We start from the raw sequence: 16,343 nt of genomic DNA, 5'->3' as shown, positions 1-16,343 counted from the left end.
CCCATAGGGGCTCTGCGGTGTGAGAGTATGTTTCTCTCCCTCCTGCTGACAGTCACACAGGTCCACTTAGTGGGTCTGTTTAGCTCCTAATTGCATCTCTACCCTTCCTACCCTCTTAAGTGTGGCCTCTTCTCTACGTAGCTGTGGAGAGTTTGTTCTGCCAGCCTTTGGGTCATTTTCTGGATTATTTACACTGATGTGGCTTTTATCTAGTTGTATCCATGGGACAAGGTGAGTTTAGGGTCCTCCTGCTCCACCATCTTCCCTGGAAGTCCTATATCATCCCTATTCAGTGAGAAGAAATCTCCTCAGGACTTGTTCATGTTATTTTTATTTTACTCTCTGAACATAAATGAAGAATTATATAAAACTCTAGATATTTGGAAAAATATGGCATTCATAGTTTGCTTCTCTTAGATTTAGAAGAATCTGAAAAGGATGAGAAGAGGAGGGAGATCTTTTCCCTTTATCTTTCATACTTTGACCTTTACAAGTGCTGAATTTTCTATTTCCAACTAATTTCTTCTGCTTCTATCAGAAGAGAGATCTTTTCATTTTGTCATTACATGACTAGAGAAGTGGAAGTATTTTGATTCTTCCCATAAAGTTAGATAAGTTTCTTGGTTACCGGAGACTATAATTTTCCAATCTGAATAATGAACACAGCACAGCCAAGCTGAATGACAGTAGGTGAGTTTTGGGTTGAATGAATTTTTATCTTCTTTACAGAGTTGGTAAAGAGTACAGATGTGGGGGTGAAGCTAGGCCTCTTGGTCTCTCTAATTGTGATTGTAATTTTTTCCTTTCTGAGTGAGATGTGAAAGCACAGAAATTCCTTAAACTGGGATCCTCGTGTTTATGTATATGATCACGAGGACATGGGAAACGCATCTGTAAAGAATGGAATCGTTTTATCTTGTTTTTATCTCTTTACTTTCAGGTAACCAGTTCTCCCAACTGTACAGACATGAGTAACGTTTGTCAACCAACAGAGTTCATCTCTCGGCACAACATTGAGGGGATCTTCACTTTTGTGGATCACCGCTGTGTGGCTACTGTTGGCTATCAACCACAGGTGAGGAGGTACAGCTGTTACACCACTAATACTTAAACCTGTTTACCTTGGCTTTGTTTAGATTATTCAGTCATGTAATTCCAGAATAGCCAAAACATGTTAGCCGCAGGTCAGAAAAAAGAGATGATCCTATTCTATCAGTAGCTAAGTTTATTCTCCGCTTCCTACCAGTGTTATTCATCTAACCTAGAAAAATACATCTTGTGAAACCAGGTTGGGGCAGCAGGCATGAATGTGTATTTATTTTTTCTTGTTGATATTAATATAGATAATAATTATGCAAAAGTGTCATTTTAATTTTTTATAATGGTATGACCATTGTTAAATAATTTTTGTAGTCACCTAGGTACATAGTAACCCACAAAATATGCAGATTTGGCACCAGTTATTATGATTTTATTGAAAATTTTTTATTAAAATTTTTTTTAATATCCATTTATTTTTGAGAGAGAGAGACAGTGTGAACAGGGAAGGGGCAGAGAGACAGGGAGACAGAGAATCTGAAGCAGGCTCCAGGCTCTGAGCTGTCCGCACAGAGCCTGATGCAGGGCTCAAACTCATGAACTGTGAGATCAGGACTCGAGCTGAAGTCAGACACCTAACCGACTGAGCCATCCAGGTGCTCCTTTATTGAGATTTCTCATTCAACAGACTAGGAAGCTATACCCAGAGTTGAGAAATAAGTCATTATACAAACTTTCAAAGCCATATGGCCAGGAGGGACTTCCGATTATGGTTCTGTGAAGAAGTTGGTAAAGAAGAGGTCTTGGAAAAAAAGAACGAAGTTGGAATCACTACCTGATTCATCATCTGTCACATAGTTGTCATCAAGGTAGTGTGGGAGCAGTGTAAAGATAGGTATATAGATCAATAGAACCAGAGTAGAGTGTCTTTTCACATTTATGGTCAGATGATTTTCCAAAAAGATGCCAACAATTAAGCAGGGAAAAGAAGTCTTTCTAACTAACAGATGGTGATGGAAAAGTTGGATATCCACCCACCTCAAAAGGATGTAAACTCTTACCCACCCCATGCACAAAGATCAACTCAAAGACGTAAATGCATGAGAGCTAAAGTTATAAAACTTCTAGAAGAATATAGGAGAATATCTTTGTGATCTTAAGTTAGGCAAAGATTTCTTATAAAAGAATTGGTATCCAGAATATATAAAAGAACTCTCCGAACTCATTAAGATAAACAGCCAGTAAAAAAGGGGCACAAGATTTGAATAGACATTTCACCAAAGAAGCAATAGGAATGGCATATAAAAAGATGTTCGTCATGGGGCACCTGGCTGCTCAGTCAGGGGAGCATGCAGCTGTTGATCTCAGGGTTGTAAGTTTGAGCCCCATGTTGGGTATAGCAATTACTTAAAAAGAAAATCTTAAAAAACAAAAACAAACAAACAAACAAAAAACCAAGATGCTCATCATCATTAGTCAATAGGAAGGTACAAATTAAAACCACAGTGAGATACCACTATATGTCCAATATTATCAAAAAGTGGGGCACCTGGGTGGCTCAGTCAATTGAGCATCTGACTCTTGATTTCAGTTCAGGTCACGATCTCACACTTAGTGAGATCGAGCCTCGCATTGGGCTCTGCGCCGACAGTGCGGAGCCTGCTTGGGATTCTCTCTCACCCTCTCCCTTTGTACCTCCCCCACACGCATGTGCAAATACTTGTGCTCTCTCTCTCTCAAAATAAATAAACATTTTTTAAAAAAAGTGTTGTGAGAATGTGGGGAAATTGAAACCATCACATGTTGTTGGTAGACATGTACGATGGCATAGTCACTTTGGAAAAACATTTTGGAAAAATGGAAAAACAGTGTCATAAAAAATTAAATGTGACTTACTCTACAATGTAGCAGTTGCACTCGTAAGTATTTACTTAAGAGAAATGAAACATATGTGCCCATAAAGAAAGATTTTTATTCACAGTTGTATTTCATAATAGCCCCAAAGTGGGAAAACTCAAGGATACACAAACTGTGATACCTTCATGTTAGAATACTGCTGAGCAATAAAAAGGAATATACTTTTGATACATGCAACAACATACATGAACTCCAAAAATCTTAAGTTAATTGTAAGAAGCTAGACACAAAAAACTACATATTATATAATTCCATTTGTATGAAATTTCTAGAAAAGGCAGCACTAAAGTAGAAAGAAGATCACTCACTGGTTGGCCAGGAGATTGGGAGCGGGTGTTGACTACGAACAGGCACAAGGGAACTTTTGGGGGCAGTGGACATATTCTAAAACTGGATTGTGCTAATAATGGTAGTTGCACAACAGTATAAATATGTTAGAGACCATCAAATTGTAGATTTAGAATGAGTGAATTATATGTTGTACATTAGACCTCAAATCTATAAAAATGCAGTTAAAGTAAATAATGTTCTGAAAAAGAAAAATGTTCTAGAGGCCATTTGCTTAGCAGATTCTGTATTTTGGTTTTGTTTGTTTGTTTTTCCTCCTCACTTGTAATCCTGGGATAAAGACAGAAGAAATAAAATCCAAGTCCTTTGCTGATGGGCCATGAAGTTAGATGATCATAAAAGTGTCCATCTTACTCTTCTTTTCCATTTTTAGGAACTCTTAGGAAAGAATATTGTGGAATTCTGTCATCCTGAAGACCAACAGCTTCTAAGAGACAGCTTCCAACAGGTAACTTTCTCCCCTGGTTTGGATCTGAGTAATATTTTTATTTAATATTTGTTATCATATTAATTCCTCAAATATTTATTGACCACTGATGGAGTACTGTGACAGGCACCACCATAATCTTATGTTTGGTACATAGCCTGTATTTTTAAGGAACAGAAAAGAGAAAAGGACTGGTATTTTGAAACTATGGATAATGGCCATATTTTGGCTTTGGCTACTCACTGTCTTTTTTTTTAATTTTTTTTTTTTTCAACATTTTTTATTTATTTTTGGGACAGAGAGAGACAGAGCATGAACGGGGGAGGGGCAGAGAGAGAGGGAGACACAGAATCGGAAACAGGCTCCAGGCTCTGAGCCATCAGCCCAGAGCCTGATGCGGGGCTCGAACTCACGGACCGCGAGATCGTGACCTGGCTGAAGTCGGACGCTTAACCGACTGTGCCACCCAGGCGCCCCCTCACTGTCTTATATCTAGCTAGCTGTATCCAAAAGACTCTTTAAAGTATTTAAAATACTTTAGGCCTCACTGAACTGTGGATGCTAGTAGAAATATTCATTTCTTAGTTGTTTTATAGATAAGTAAGAGTCAATGGCTTTTTTTTTTAAACATCACAAGTAAGATTTTTTGTCACCATTAAATGTCTGAATTTTAAACAGATTTTGTAGATATTCTCATATCCACCAGCTCGTCCCACTTTAGTACCAGTCTTATCCCCAGTGGCTTTTCCAAAACTAATTCCTTAACCATAAAGCTCCATGAGCGTTTCCAATTCAAACTTGGGCTGCTTCAGCATTTTTACCTAACAGTTAAAGACATCATGAAGTGGATAAATAGATTGGCAAGCCTTTTCTATGTCTTTTCTGATGCTATCTGCAATCAGTTATTTACCATTTCTTTGAAGTCATTTGTCTGCACCTCTCAGGTTATGATTTCTGCCATCTTTTCCTGAATTTGGCGGACCTGTCGGTGCTGAGCATAAGAGGTCTTCTGATTAATCTGATTTATGTGTTTTTTAGCGAAACCAACACAAAATAGACAAAGAAAATAGCCATCAGTAGTCTTAACATGAACATGAGCTTCAATCATTGTCTGCCATTTTTTGACCATGGAACACATTTTCTCATGGGTAAGATCTATGCCATAGAAATTAGGCAGTTTTTGCCCTGAACATCCTCAGTAATTAGCTTGAATTTTATAAATGCAACTTTATCATTCATGGCAGATCAGCAGGGCTCACTTCAAAAACACGACCCTTGAGGCCATCAGATGAGATTTTGATTCCTTGATTTCTCATGAGTACTGTTTTTCCAGTATTTCTTATATCCAGTGCCTTCACATCATACCAGTCTTTCTTAGAAAATGGATCAACCACTTTCTTCTTGGCTGCCTTTTTGCCCTTTTATAAAGCGTCTGTTCTTGCCAGCCTGCATGGCACTGCTAAGGGAGCCAAAAGGCAAGAGTTAACTCTTAGTTGTAAGCTGACTCAATTGTTATTTTCAGGCGCTAGATTCTGAAAATATCTGGTGAATTTAATTTTAGTACAGATTTGGCTTTAGGAAGCATTCTTATATTAGACCAATTTCCCTCTTTAAGCCTCAGTAGTGTCCTTAGGAATACAATAGGTATAATAACAGTACTTAAATTCAGAGGATTGTTGGGAATATTAAATAAGGCAATGCATTTAAAGCACATAGTCCAACTTTTTTTTTTTTTTTTTTTTTTTTAGCATTTATACATTTTGAGAGACAGAGACAGAGTGTTAGCAGGGGAGGGGGCAGAGAGAGAGGGAGACACAGAATCTGAAGTAGGCTCCAGGCTCTGAGCTGTCAGCACAGAGCCCGACATGGGACTCAAACTCACAAACTGTGAGATCATGACCTGAGCCGAAGTCGGATGCCCAACCGACTGAGCCACCAAGGTGCCCCATGTATAACCCAACTTCTATAGAAAATCAGAAGATGGCAGTGAAATGTCTCTGTCTCCTGAGTCCTCAGCATTACCAGTTCCTTGTACTCAGCTGCAGCTCACAGAAAAATCACATTTCGTATATGTGTAGGCTCAGAAAAACCATTCTGAAAACCATTCTGACTTCTGTTGAATCCATTCAAAACTGAGGACATGGACCTTTAGTGTGAGAAGATATTGTACAGTATATTTTAAATCCTTGAATTCTGAATTCTTGACACTTTTGGCCATAGACTATTATTTTCTCTCTTGTGGAAAATGTTTATTCTAAAACAGCTTTAATGACTCATTACACACTGTATAATCTCAAAGTTATTATTCTGACATTAGTTGCTACTGTGACTTTAGAGTACCTAGATAAAGGTGCTTTTTAATGTGTGGTCTCCAGCTGCTTACTTGGTTGCCGATTTCCTGATATTGCTATTTAAGTCCGGTTGAATTTATATTTATTTTTCAGTAATAAATTTAGTTATTTCCAATGAAGCTTGTTTTCCTTTTTTTCTCTTCCATTTGAGTTACTGTAGTAACCAAGTGTTTTACACTTGATTTGTACAAGGTGTGTGTGTATGTGTGTGTGTGTGTGTGTGTGTGTGTGTATAAAATGTGCCATTTTATTATTACTAAGTGAAGTACGTTCCATTTTCTGCTGTAATTATTTCTCAGTGAGCTTGTAACATCACCAGTTATTTCCACACTGTTTGCAGCTTAAATACAAATGTTACCACTTTTTCTTAAAATATATATATATAAAGTAGGTATTTTGAAGCATTGGGCTTATACCTCATTGGAATAGATATATACTGCAATAAGCAGGTTTTCAAAGCCAGTACTTAGTTGTGTATAGATGTCATATTCATTCTGTATATATTACACAGTAAGCACATGTAAGAGTTAAAGGCTGCTTAGTATTATTAAAATGCAGTAACTCATATTTCTTTTTTATCATGTTGTTAATGTTCTAAACAAAAAAAATAGAAAAGCACAGAGCCCAGTGCTCAATGTATAGTAAGTACAAAATAAATGTTAGCTGCAAATATTATTATTTTTTTATTGTTAGGGAGGGAGAGTCAAAGGTAATTTTTTCCCATGATTACTTTCTTTTAAAAAACAAAAGCAAAACAAAACTAAAGCCAATTTAGTTTTAATAGAAATCTCCATGGATGCTGTGAAAACAGAAGTCCTCAGGTTTGGAGTGGGAAGAACCTAGGATTGAGGAGCAACATGTAAGCTATTTCAGTGTCAAACTACAAATTTCTAGTATAAACTTGTAAAGCTAGATCAGCATATCTTTACGGGACTTTCCAAGGGAAGTGGGGAAACAGTCTTTACTCTCCTGGAAAAAATTGTTTCTTTTGTTTGACTTTGACTAAAGTGGTCAGATAGCTACTTAGGACTCTAGGAAGAAAATAAATATACCTCTCATTATTTAGCACTCAGTTTTCACTGTGCATATTGTTTTATCTGTAACATTGAAAGAGACTGGTATATTTCAAGGACAGTGACACAAGAATCTTAGGTTTGTAGAAATGGGAAATTAAAAAAAAATTCTAAAGAAAATTTTTTGTGGGTTTCACTGATAGCATGAAAACTTTTTCAGGTGGTGAAGTTAAAAGGCCAGGTGCTGTCTGTCATGTTCCGGTTCCGGTCTAAGAACCGGGAATGGCTCTGGATGAGAACCAGCTCCTTTACTTTCCAGAACCCTTACTCAGATGAAATTGAGTACATCATCTGTACCAACACCAATGTGAAGTATGTACCATAAAGGCCTTTACCAATATTGGGTATTTCTCCTGGGCCAAATCTGCTTAGCCTTACCAAGCTGTCTCCTCCTCTTCTACTTTTGTGGTAGTAAACACGATTAGTTTGAAGTTCCTCATCTTTAGCTTACTATAGAATTTAGAGTAATTCATCCAGGTAGAATAAGATTTTAACAAACAGTAGCTTAAAAGAGTAGGTTCTAAGATGTGAAGGGTTTGTATTTCAACTTTGTTTCATCCCCTTCTAGAAAGGATATTGTTTTGTTTTTTTAATTTTTAAAAAACATTTATTTATTTTTGAGAAACAGGGAGAAACAGCATAAGCGGGGGAGGGCAGAGAAAGAGGGAGACACCGAAACCGAAGCTAGCTCCAGGCTCTGAGCTGTCAGCACAGAGCCTGACGGAGGGCTAGAACTCACAAACTGCAGGATCCTGACCTGAGCCGGAGTCAGATGCTTAACCGACTGAGCCACCCAGGTGCCCCCAGAAAGCATATTGTTTTCTACACCAGTTTATTGCTCTATTCTGGTAGGATTTTCCTCTAGAGCAGGTGTCTCTAAACTTTTTTTGTAAAAGGACAGATAATTGGGGCGCCTGGGTGGCGCAGTCGGTTAAGCGTCCGACTTCAGCCAGGTCACGATCTCGCGGTCTGTGAGTTCGAGCCCCGCGTCGGGCTCTGGGCTGATGGCTCAGAGCCTGGAGCCTGTTTCCAATTCTGTGTCTCCCTCTCTCTCTGCCCCTCCCCCGTTCATGCTCTGTCTCTCTCTGTCCCAAAATAAATAAAAAACGTTGAAAAAAAAATTAAAAAAAAAAAAAAAAGGACAGATAATTATTTTAGCTTTGTGAGGCATATGGTCTCTATTGCAGTTACTAACTCCTGCTATTGTAGCATGAAAAGAGTCCTAAACAAATGAAATGAACAAAGATAGCTATGTTCCAACAGACTTTGATTTACAAAAACAGACAATGGACTGGATTTGGCTCATGGACTGTCGCTGAGAGCAGAGCTATCTATGTCCACTTTTGTTAGTTTCTGTTCCTCAATTCCTTGATTCCTTTCTTTTTGAGTTTTTCTTCCTCAACTTTGTAAAAACCAGTTTTATTGAGTTATACATTGCATGTACCATTTAGTTCACCCATTTAAAGTGTATAATTTTTTTAGTATGTCACAGGGTTGTACAGCTATTACCACAATCTAATTTCAGTACATGCTCATTCCCCCTAAAAGAAATTCTGTACTCATTAACAGTCATCCTCCCCACTCCCAAGCCCTTATGACAACTAATCTACTCTCGGTCTCTATAAATTTGTCTATTCTAGGCGTTTCATATGCATGGAATCATATAATACATGATTCTTTATGACTGGCCTCTTAACGCTTAGTATAATGTTTTAAGGGTCCTCTCTTGTAGCATTTATCTGTACTTCATTTTTTTTTTATTGCCAAATAATATTCCTTTATACGGGATACATTTTGTTTATCCATTCATTAGTTGATGGTCATTGGGTTATTTCTACTTTTTGGCTATTTGGAACATGGCTATGAACATTTATGTACCAGTCTTTATGTGGATGTTTTTATTCTCTTGGGTGTATACCTAAGAGTAGAACTGCTGGGTTACTTGGTAACTCTGTGTTTAATTTTTTGAGGAATTGCCAAACTGTTTTCCAAAGCTTCAGTACCCTTTTACATTTCCATCAGCAATTTAATGAGGATTCCAGTTTCTCCACATTCTTACTATCTTTTTTATTATAAGTGGATGTCAGTTGTCAGGTTACTACTTTTCCACTTAGTCTAGCTATATAGAATTGCCCTTGAGCTTAGCTCTTGAAGATATGCTTAGAAATAATTATCAAATACCTTGTGACAATGCTGAGTCTGTGTCCTTCTAATTTTAGGTCTTTTAATATTCTTTTCTAATTAGTATAACAGAGTGGATTGAGTTAGAAATTTCTATTTACTCAGGACTCGGATATATGGTCATGTTCACTGTAATTTTCTTTCTGTTTTTGCATCTTCATATTACAGAACAACCGTTGTTTTAAATTTTGTTTAAATTTAGAAAATTTTCAGTCCTTTTAAGAACTTGTTTCTGGAAATAATGGTGTTCCTCATTTTTACATACTGTTTTCCCCACCACTATTTATTTTAATTAATTCTTAATATTTTTAAATATTTTTACATAAAATTTGGAAAGTATGGAAAACTTAGAGGGGAAAATTTTCTCACTATCCAAAAAGACTCTTTGTGGTATTTATTTATTTATTTATTTATTTATTTATTTATTTATTTAGTAGACTCTGTGCCCACTGTGGGGCTTGAACTCCTAGCGCTGAGATGGAGTCTCATGCTTTACTGACTTAGCTAGCCAGGCGTCCCCCAAAAGAGCCTTTGTTGATGTTTGTGTATGTATTGTCAGTTTTTTTACTTATGCTTTTTAAAAACACAGTGTACGGATATACACATGTATACCAACTAGGTATTGTATACCTAGAAGGAGTTCAAACCCAAACAGGATAAACCATTGTGCCATGGGACACAGTTTTTATTTGTACCTTGTTGTCCATGGTATGAAGTATTTGCTGAATCTGAAGTCACAGGTTATTTAAAGGATTAGACTTCTAAGTGGAATTTATTAGTTATTGCCTCACCTATAAGTAAATGTATATAGCTTAAACAGTGCCTGACCCTTTTATTCCCCTCTGTTCTGTCTGCTCTCCCATTTTCCCAGGAACTCCAGCCAGGAACCAAGGCCTACACTGTCCAACACAATCCAGAGACCACAGCTAGGTCCCACAGCTAATTTACCCTTGGAGATGGGCTCAGGGCAGTTGGCATCCAGGTGAGAAATGGTGGAAGAATTCTTGATTGATGAGCCTGGGTAGTGGGTATCTGCAGTCCCATTTGTTTGTTTGTTTGTTTGTTTGCTTTCAGGGACTTACCTGAAATTCTCTGCTGGCCAGGGGAGATTTTTTCCCCAGATTTATTAAAAAAAAAAAAAAAAATCTTTCTCTTCTTCCTGGCCTTTAAACATATAGGCAGCAGCAACAGCAAACAGAATTGGATGTGGTATCAGGAAGAGATGGACTGGCTGGCTACAATCATTCCCAGGTAAGTGTGTCTTTTTTTGAAGAGCATGAGCATTTCCTTAGGAAATGTCCCCTAGTGCCAGTTAGAGTGTATGTGAATGTTAGGGTTATTGAATTGTCATGTTACATTTTTCATGGTTGTTTTTATCATCGTATCCCACAGGTTTCTGTTCAGCCTGTAACAACCACAGGACCAGAACACAGTAAGCCCCTTGAGAAGTCAGATAGTCTGTTTGCCCAGGATAGAGATCCAAGATTTTCAGAAATCTACTCTAACATCAATGCAGGTATGTTTCTTCCTCATTCTCCTCTTAAATTCTCATTTAGATCACTTATTGATGTGCCTACTACTGCCCAACATCTTTCTACTTAATCATAATACCTCATGAGTAAATAGGAACTTGTTGGACTAATGTACTACAGCCCCTTGACTGGCCCTCCCCCTGCTCCTTTTGGTCCACAGATCAGAGTAAAGGCATCTCCTCCAGCACTGTCCCTGCTACCCAACAGCTATTCTCACAGGGCAACACATTCCCTCCTACCCCCCGTCCGGCAGAGAATTTCAGGTGAGCCCTTTATGTATGTGCTGCTTTAGGGGGCAACTGAGGCATTCAGTTGCTGAATCCAAGTTTTGTTCTTCCCTAGCTTTCTCTGGTTATTTCAGACAAAGCAGTGGAACTTGTAGGGCTTAAGACAAGGCAAGCTGGCTTTTCTTCCTCCTATTTCTTTGCACCTGTCCTGTTGCTATGTTATAGGTTCCATCTCTCTGTGTCCAGATCAGTGTGTGACTGTCAGTTTTCTCATCTTTTTCAAATTCTGTTATTAAGAATTCCTTAATCCCAGAGAAGTCAAGGGGATCTAGGGATAGTACTAGATTGTCCTGTGATACCTAGATTTTGTGGTAAACCCATCCTTTCAATCTTTTACTGCACTATGTGTTCATTCCTAGAAATAGTGGTCTGGCCTCTCCTGTAACCATTGTCCAGCCATCAGCTTCTGCAGGGCAGATGTTGGCCCAGATTTCCCGCCACTCCAACCCACCCCAAGGAGCAGCCCCAACTTGGACCCCTAGCACCCGCCCAGGCTTCTCTGCCCAGGTAAAGTGTCTGTCTGTCCCCTATGTACTAGTTTTTGTTTATTTGTTTGGGCTTTTTTCCATATGTAAAATTATTGTCATCTGTCTTAGAAATCTTCTTCCCAGCCCCTACCTTCCAATTTTTCTTTTTTTGGGAGTAGCTAAATAATTAAAATAATAGATAATCCCCAAATATCAGAGTTTGTGGTTTTCACATATTCACTTTAAATCAGAATTGCTCATATAGAAGAACATGTTAAACAGGTTTCATTTACATATTTGTTTTGGAATCAATTCTGAGTTTCCATTTTGGTTAGTACTACAAAGTACAGGAGCAAAGGAGAAAACTACTAATTTACATGCAATGATGTCTATGTACCAAAAAAATGTGTTGAAAAACCTTATATAACATATATATGTTAAGCTTAAAGCTACTGCTGTTTCATATATTCATGTATGCTTATATAGCACAGTAATTTTTTAAGTTTATTATTTTGAGAGAGCACATGCATGCCAGTGGGGGAGGGGCAGAGAGAGAGAGAGAGAGGATCCCAAGCAGGCTCCACACTGTCAGCGGAGAGCCTGACATGGGTCTCAAACTCATGAACTGCAAGATCGTGACCTGAGCTGAAATCAGAGTTGGATGCTTAACCAACTGAGCCACCCAGGCACCCCAACACAGTAATATTTTAAATAAAAAATCCCCAACCAAAAAGCATATTACAAAATTATTGTATGAAGTATGATCTCAAATGCATAAAAAAGTGTGTAATAAAATAACTGGAAAAAATTCTCACAACTCTGAATGTATAGTTTATTAGTCCCATAGTTCTTTGTGGTTTTTGTTGTTGTTGTTGTTGTTGTTGTTGTTTTGTACTTTGTCATAGGAGATTGGCATTAATTGGAAGAAATATAGAGTGACTCTTAAATACAGAGAACAAACTGAAGGTTCTGGAGGGGCTGTGGGTGGGGAGATGGCCTAAATGGGTAAGGGGCATTAAGGAAGACAATTGTTGGGATGGGCACTGGGTGTTGTACCTAGGGGATGAATCACTGGAATATACTCCTGAAAACATTATTGAACTCTATGCTAACTAACTTGAGTGTAAATTATAGATACATACATAAGAAGAAGTATAGAGTAAAAAATAAATGATGAGCTTGGCTCAGAAGAAATCCAGTGGTTGACAGAGGGTTGACTCATAGGAATGGCATGTACAATAATGTTTCTCTCTTTCAGCAGGTGGCTACTCAGGCTACAGCCAAGACTCGTTCTTCCCAGTTTGGTGTGGGCAGCTTTCAGACTCCGTCCTCCTTCAGCCCCATGTCCCTCCCTGGTGCTTCAACTGCGTCACCTGGTGCTGCTGCCTACCCTAGTCTCACCAATCGTGGATCCAACTTTGGTGAGTTCAGATTAGGAAGGAGGGCGGGGGTGCCTGGGTGGCTCAGTCGGTTAAGCATCTGACTCTTGATTTCCGCTCAGATCATGATCTCACGGTTGTGAGATGATGCCGCGTGGGGCTCTGTGCTGGGCACAGAGCCTGCTTGGGATTCTCTCTCTCTCCCTCTCTCTCTGCCTCCCCCACTTGCACACTCTCCCTGTCTCTCTCTCTCTCTCAAAACAACAGTAACAACAATAATAACAAAGAAAGGAGGGTAATAGGAAAATCACACTACTAAAGAGAAATAATTTGGTGGTTCAAAGTTTCTTGTGTCCTGGATGCACTGACCTCATTATGGGGAAATCAGGTGACGGTCCATTTGGAATTTAAAACATACCCCCATGAAAAAGACTTTATCGTGTATTAAAAAGTTCGTAAGTTATTATACATTAAATAATATGCAGATTTAATCTAAATGATCAAAAGACTCTTGGGAAAGGCTACCCAGAGAAGAAAAATTAATCTGGGGCTGGGTTTAAAATAAAAGAGGCATTGATAGTTTCTCCTCTCCAGTGGAATTAGTAGCTTAAAGTTGTTTGTCCTTCCTTGCTGTATTTCTAGCTCCTGAGACTGGACAGACTACAGGACAATTCCAGACACGGACAGCAGAGGGTGTAAGTGTCTGGCCACAGTGGCAGGGCCAGCAGCCTCATCATCGCTCGAGTTCTAGCGAGCAACATGTTCAACAGCCATCAGCACAGCAACCTGGCCAGCCTGAGGTCTTCCAGGTGAGAGGGTGAAAAGACTTCAGAAAGTTAGAAACTGGAAGAGAAACAGAGAGCAGAGACAGAGAAGGAAGCATGGATTGAGGTGTTTGGGAGTACCTAGGAGAAAACAGAGTGGGGACGTGTAGAGGTAAATGTCATTAACTGGAACTTACTGTGTGATGCACATCGTTAGTTATGCGAAGATGTTTAAGGAAGTCATTTTAGCCATTCCAGGAGAGCCACATCCCCACTGCACAGTAGCTTGAGTGTAAACATACTGATTATAGCTCTAAAGACCCATTTACCTAAGTCATGAGGGGACTGCAAGAGCAATTGGAGTAATCTTGGGACAAAGGAAGAGGTGTTTAAGACAGAGGTTGAAAGAGGCAAAGCAGGTTTTGGTGGAAAACAAATAGGATCAGAGATACTCCATATATGTGCATAGGGGGTTATGTGAAATGTGGCAAGCAGATTTTTCTCCTTTTGAAAATATGGGAGGACTAGAAAAGAAGGAAAATGTGGAACTGTAGGAAGAAGCCAGAGAAGGGACTAGGAAACAAAGTTGTCATAAAGGAGTCTGAGAGTTGCTGGGAGTAGGGAAGGCTCAGGACGTTCAACCCCACAGACACTGTGGGGCCAGGGGCGTTGCTTTAGGAGAATGTTGGGAAGAAGCTCAGTACATGTAAGGGATTATTAAGGTGTGTGACCCAGACTTGTTTTTTTCTCTTATTAGGAGATGCTGTCCATGCTGGGAGACCAGAGCAACAGCTACAACAACGAAGAATTTCCTGACCTAACTATGTTTCCCTCCTTTTCAGAATAGAACTATTGGGGTGAGGATAAGGGGTGGGGGAGGAAAGTCACTGTTTTTAAAAAGCAAATCTTTCTGTAAAGAGAATAAAAGTCCCTCTCCCTTCCCTTCCCTCACCCCTAATGTGTGCCCCTTCCCCTTCTGGCCTTTCCTTGCCTTCCTGCCTCTGAGAAGAAATGGGGTGAATCGTGAAGGCTTTGGGGATCTTTGAAAAACTGAGGCTGGGTGAAGTTAAGAATGCCTTTCCTTACACCTCCTGACCAGAGATTTATGCAGAAATGATTTGTGCTAGGGTCAATAGGCAGGTTAGAGAACCTGACATCCATTCATCCACTATTTGTCTTGGATACTGTGGCTTGTTTTTGGAAAGAAATTCTGAATAAGGTTAGGGGGAGGAGAAATGTCCTCATATCTGAGGACCATGAAACATGGTAGGTTACATATTACCTGTATGGCTTTAGGAAGTGAGCATAGGCTCTTTCTGCCGCCTGGTGAGTGAGGAAGTGAGAGAGGGAGAAGGAAAGAGTGTGTGTGTGTGTGTGTGTGTGTGTGTGTGTGTGTGTGTGTGGGCATGCGTGCGCACGCACGCGTATGCATGTGCGCACACGTGTGTACGCGGTACGTGTGTGCACATGTGTGTTTCTGTGTCTGTTTCTCCCTATTAGGGAGTTATGCAAAATTTGTCTCAGATTTTATCTTTGTTTTTCCATGTAATTTTCAAAGAGTCCTAAGGAGTTAATCTTCTAGGTATTTTCCACTTAGTATTGCAGCCAAAGAGTATTTAAATAAATGTCTTTGCTGCACTTACATCTATGCCCAGCCAATATGCAACTGTAAGCAGATATATAAAGTCTTTTGATGTGGTTGGTCTCTCATTGAACACATTTAGTAGTAAAGCTGGGTCATTCCCGCTTTTGGTGCTCTCACCTTATAGAGTAGATCTGGAAACATTACAGATGTTTAGGGTGGGAAGATAACCCCCTTTTAAAAGCCCCATACTTGGCCATACTTGCTGCATTTTTCTGTCAGAATCACATATGATGTGTGTTCTGTAGAGGTTATTTCTGCATGGAAACTCAACTTCTTGGATTAGCAGTCCCAGGGAAATCTTCACTGCTGGAGTTTAAACCAAATACCATGTCTTGCAAAGTAAGCCTCCTTCATCCCATTCCCAGTTCAGTCTGACTAGAAACTGAGACTTGGGTCTGTTTTGGACCTATAGTTCTTCCTCTTTGCTCCCTCCAATCTTAAGATTGGATTTTGCTATGATACAAGAGTATGAATCCATGTGATAGATGGGGCCTGGACTCCCATTCTAACAGGGTCACAGAGTTAACTATAGCCATATAAATGCAGATACAGGTTACTACTCTCTCTGTACCTTCCTCAGGTAACAGTCATGTGTATCAGCCACTTTTTTTTTTTTATTGGCTCAGGCCAGTATCTTAAGTGCAAGACTGAATTAATAAGGAGAAGACATATTAAACGTAGCCATAGGAGACTGAGGGGCAGAGATGGCCTTAGAGAGGCTGAGAGAACATCATTACTGGGTTTCTCTCCCTTTTGTCTCCAGTCTGGTGCCAGGTAGTGGAGTTGAAAAGGAGACAGTTTATTTTTTTATTCTATGTGCACACATACCGTATACATATATATTTATATCACAGTTTAACAAGCCAAAAAGTTGAGTTTCCAATGGAATCCTTGTTTTTAATAATTGTTTTTAAATGTGATCAGGACTATAATA

The 16,343-nt window shown here is 39.2% G+C and overlaps 1 protein-coding gene and 1 pseudogene across 4 annotated transcripts in view; one reads left to right on the top strand and one right to left on the bottom strand.

Moving 5' to 3' along the window:
* ARNT (aryl hydrocarbon receptor nuclear translocator) overlaps positions 1-16,343 on the top strand; it is a 79,450-nt gene that overhangs the window by 59,855 nt on the left and 3,252 nt on the right. The window contains exons 12-22 of one of the 4 annotated variants that reach the window (XM_043576194.1): positions 941-1,075; positions 3,677-3,751; positions 7,315-7,466; positions 10,207-10,317; positions 10,514-10,586; positions 10,728-10,851; positions 11,028-11,130; positions 11,514-11,661; positions 12,880-13,042; positions 13,643-13,809; positions 14,522-14,621. In XM_043576194.1, the coding sequence (XP_043432129.1) occupies positions 941-1,075; positions 3,677-3,751; positions 7,315-7,466; positions 10,207-10,317; positions 10,514-10,586; positions 10,728-10,851; positions 11,028-11,130; positions 11,514-11,661; positions 12,880-13,042; positions 13,643-13,809; positions 14,522-14,611 (1,341 nt within the window). In that variant the 3' untranslated portion in view covers positions 14,612-14,621. The remainder of the gene's footprint in view (positions 1-940; positions 1,076-3,676; positions 3,752-7,314; positions 7,467-10,206; positions 10,318-10,513; positions 10,587-10,727; positions 10,852-11,027; positions 11,131-11,513; positions 11,662-12,879; positions 13,043-13,642; positions 13,810-14,521; positions 14,622-16,343) is intronic. The other 3 variants (XM_043576195.1, XM_043576198.1, XM_043576196.1) reach the window with 3 other exon arrangements.
* Positions 4,219-5,322, bottom strand: LOC122481134 (annotated as a pseudogene).

Source organism: Prionailurus bengalensis, chromosome C1, assembly GCF_016509475.1.
Source record: "Prionailurus bengalensis isolate Pbe53 chromosome C1, Fcat_Pben_1.1_paternal_pri, whole genome shotgun sequence".
In the NCBI taxonomy this organism is placed as follows: Eukaryota; Metazoa; Chordata; class Mammalia; order Carnivora; family Felidae; genus Prionailurus; species Prionailurus bengalensis.
The sequence above is the reverse complement of the archived record's forward strand: the minus strand, read 5'-3'. Positions and strand labels throughout refer to the sequence as shown.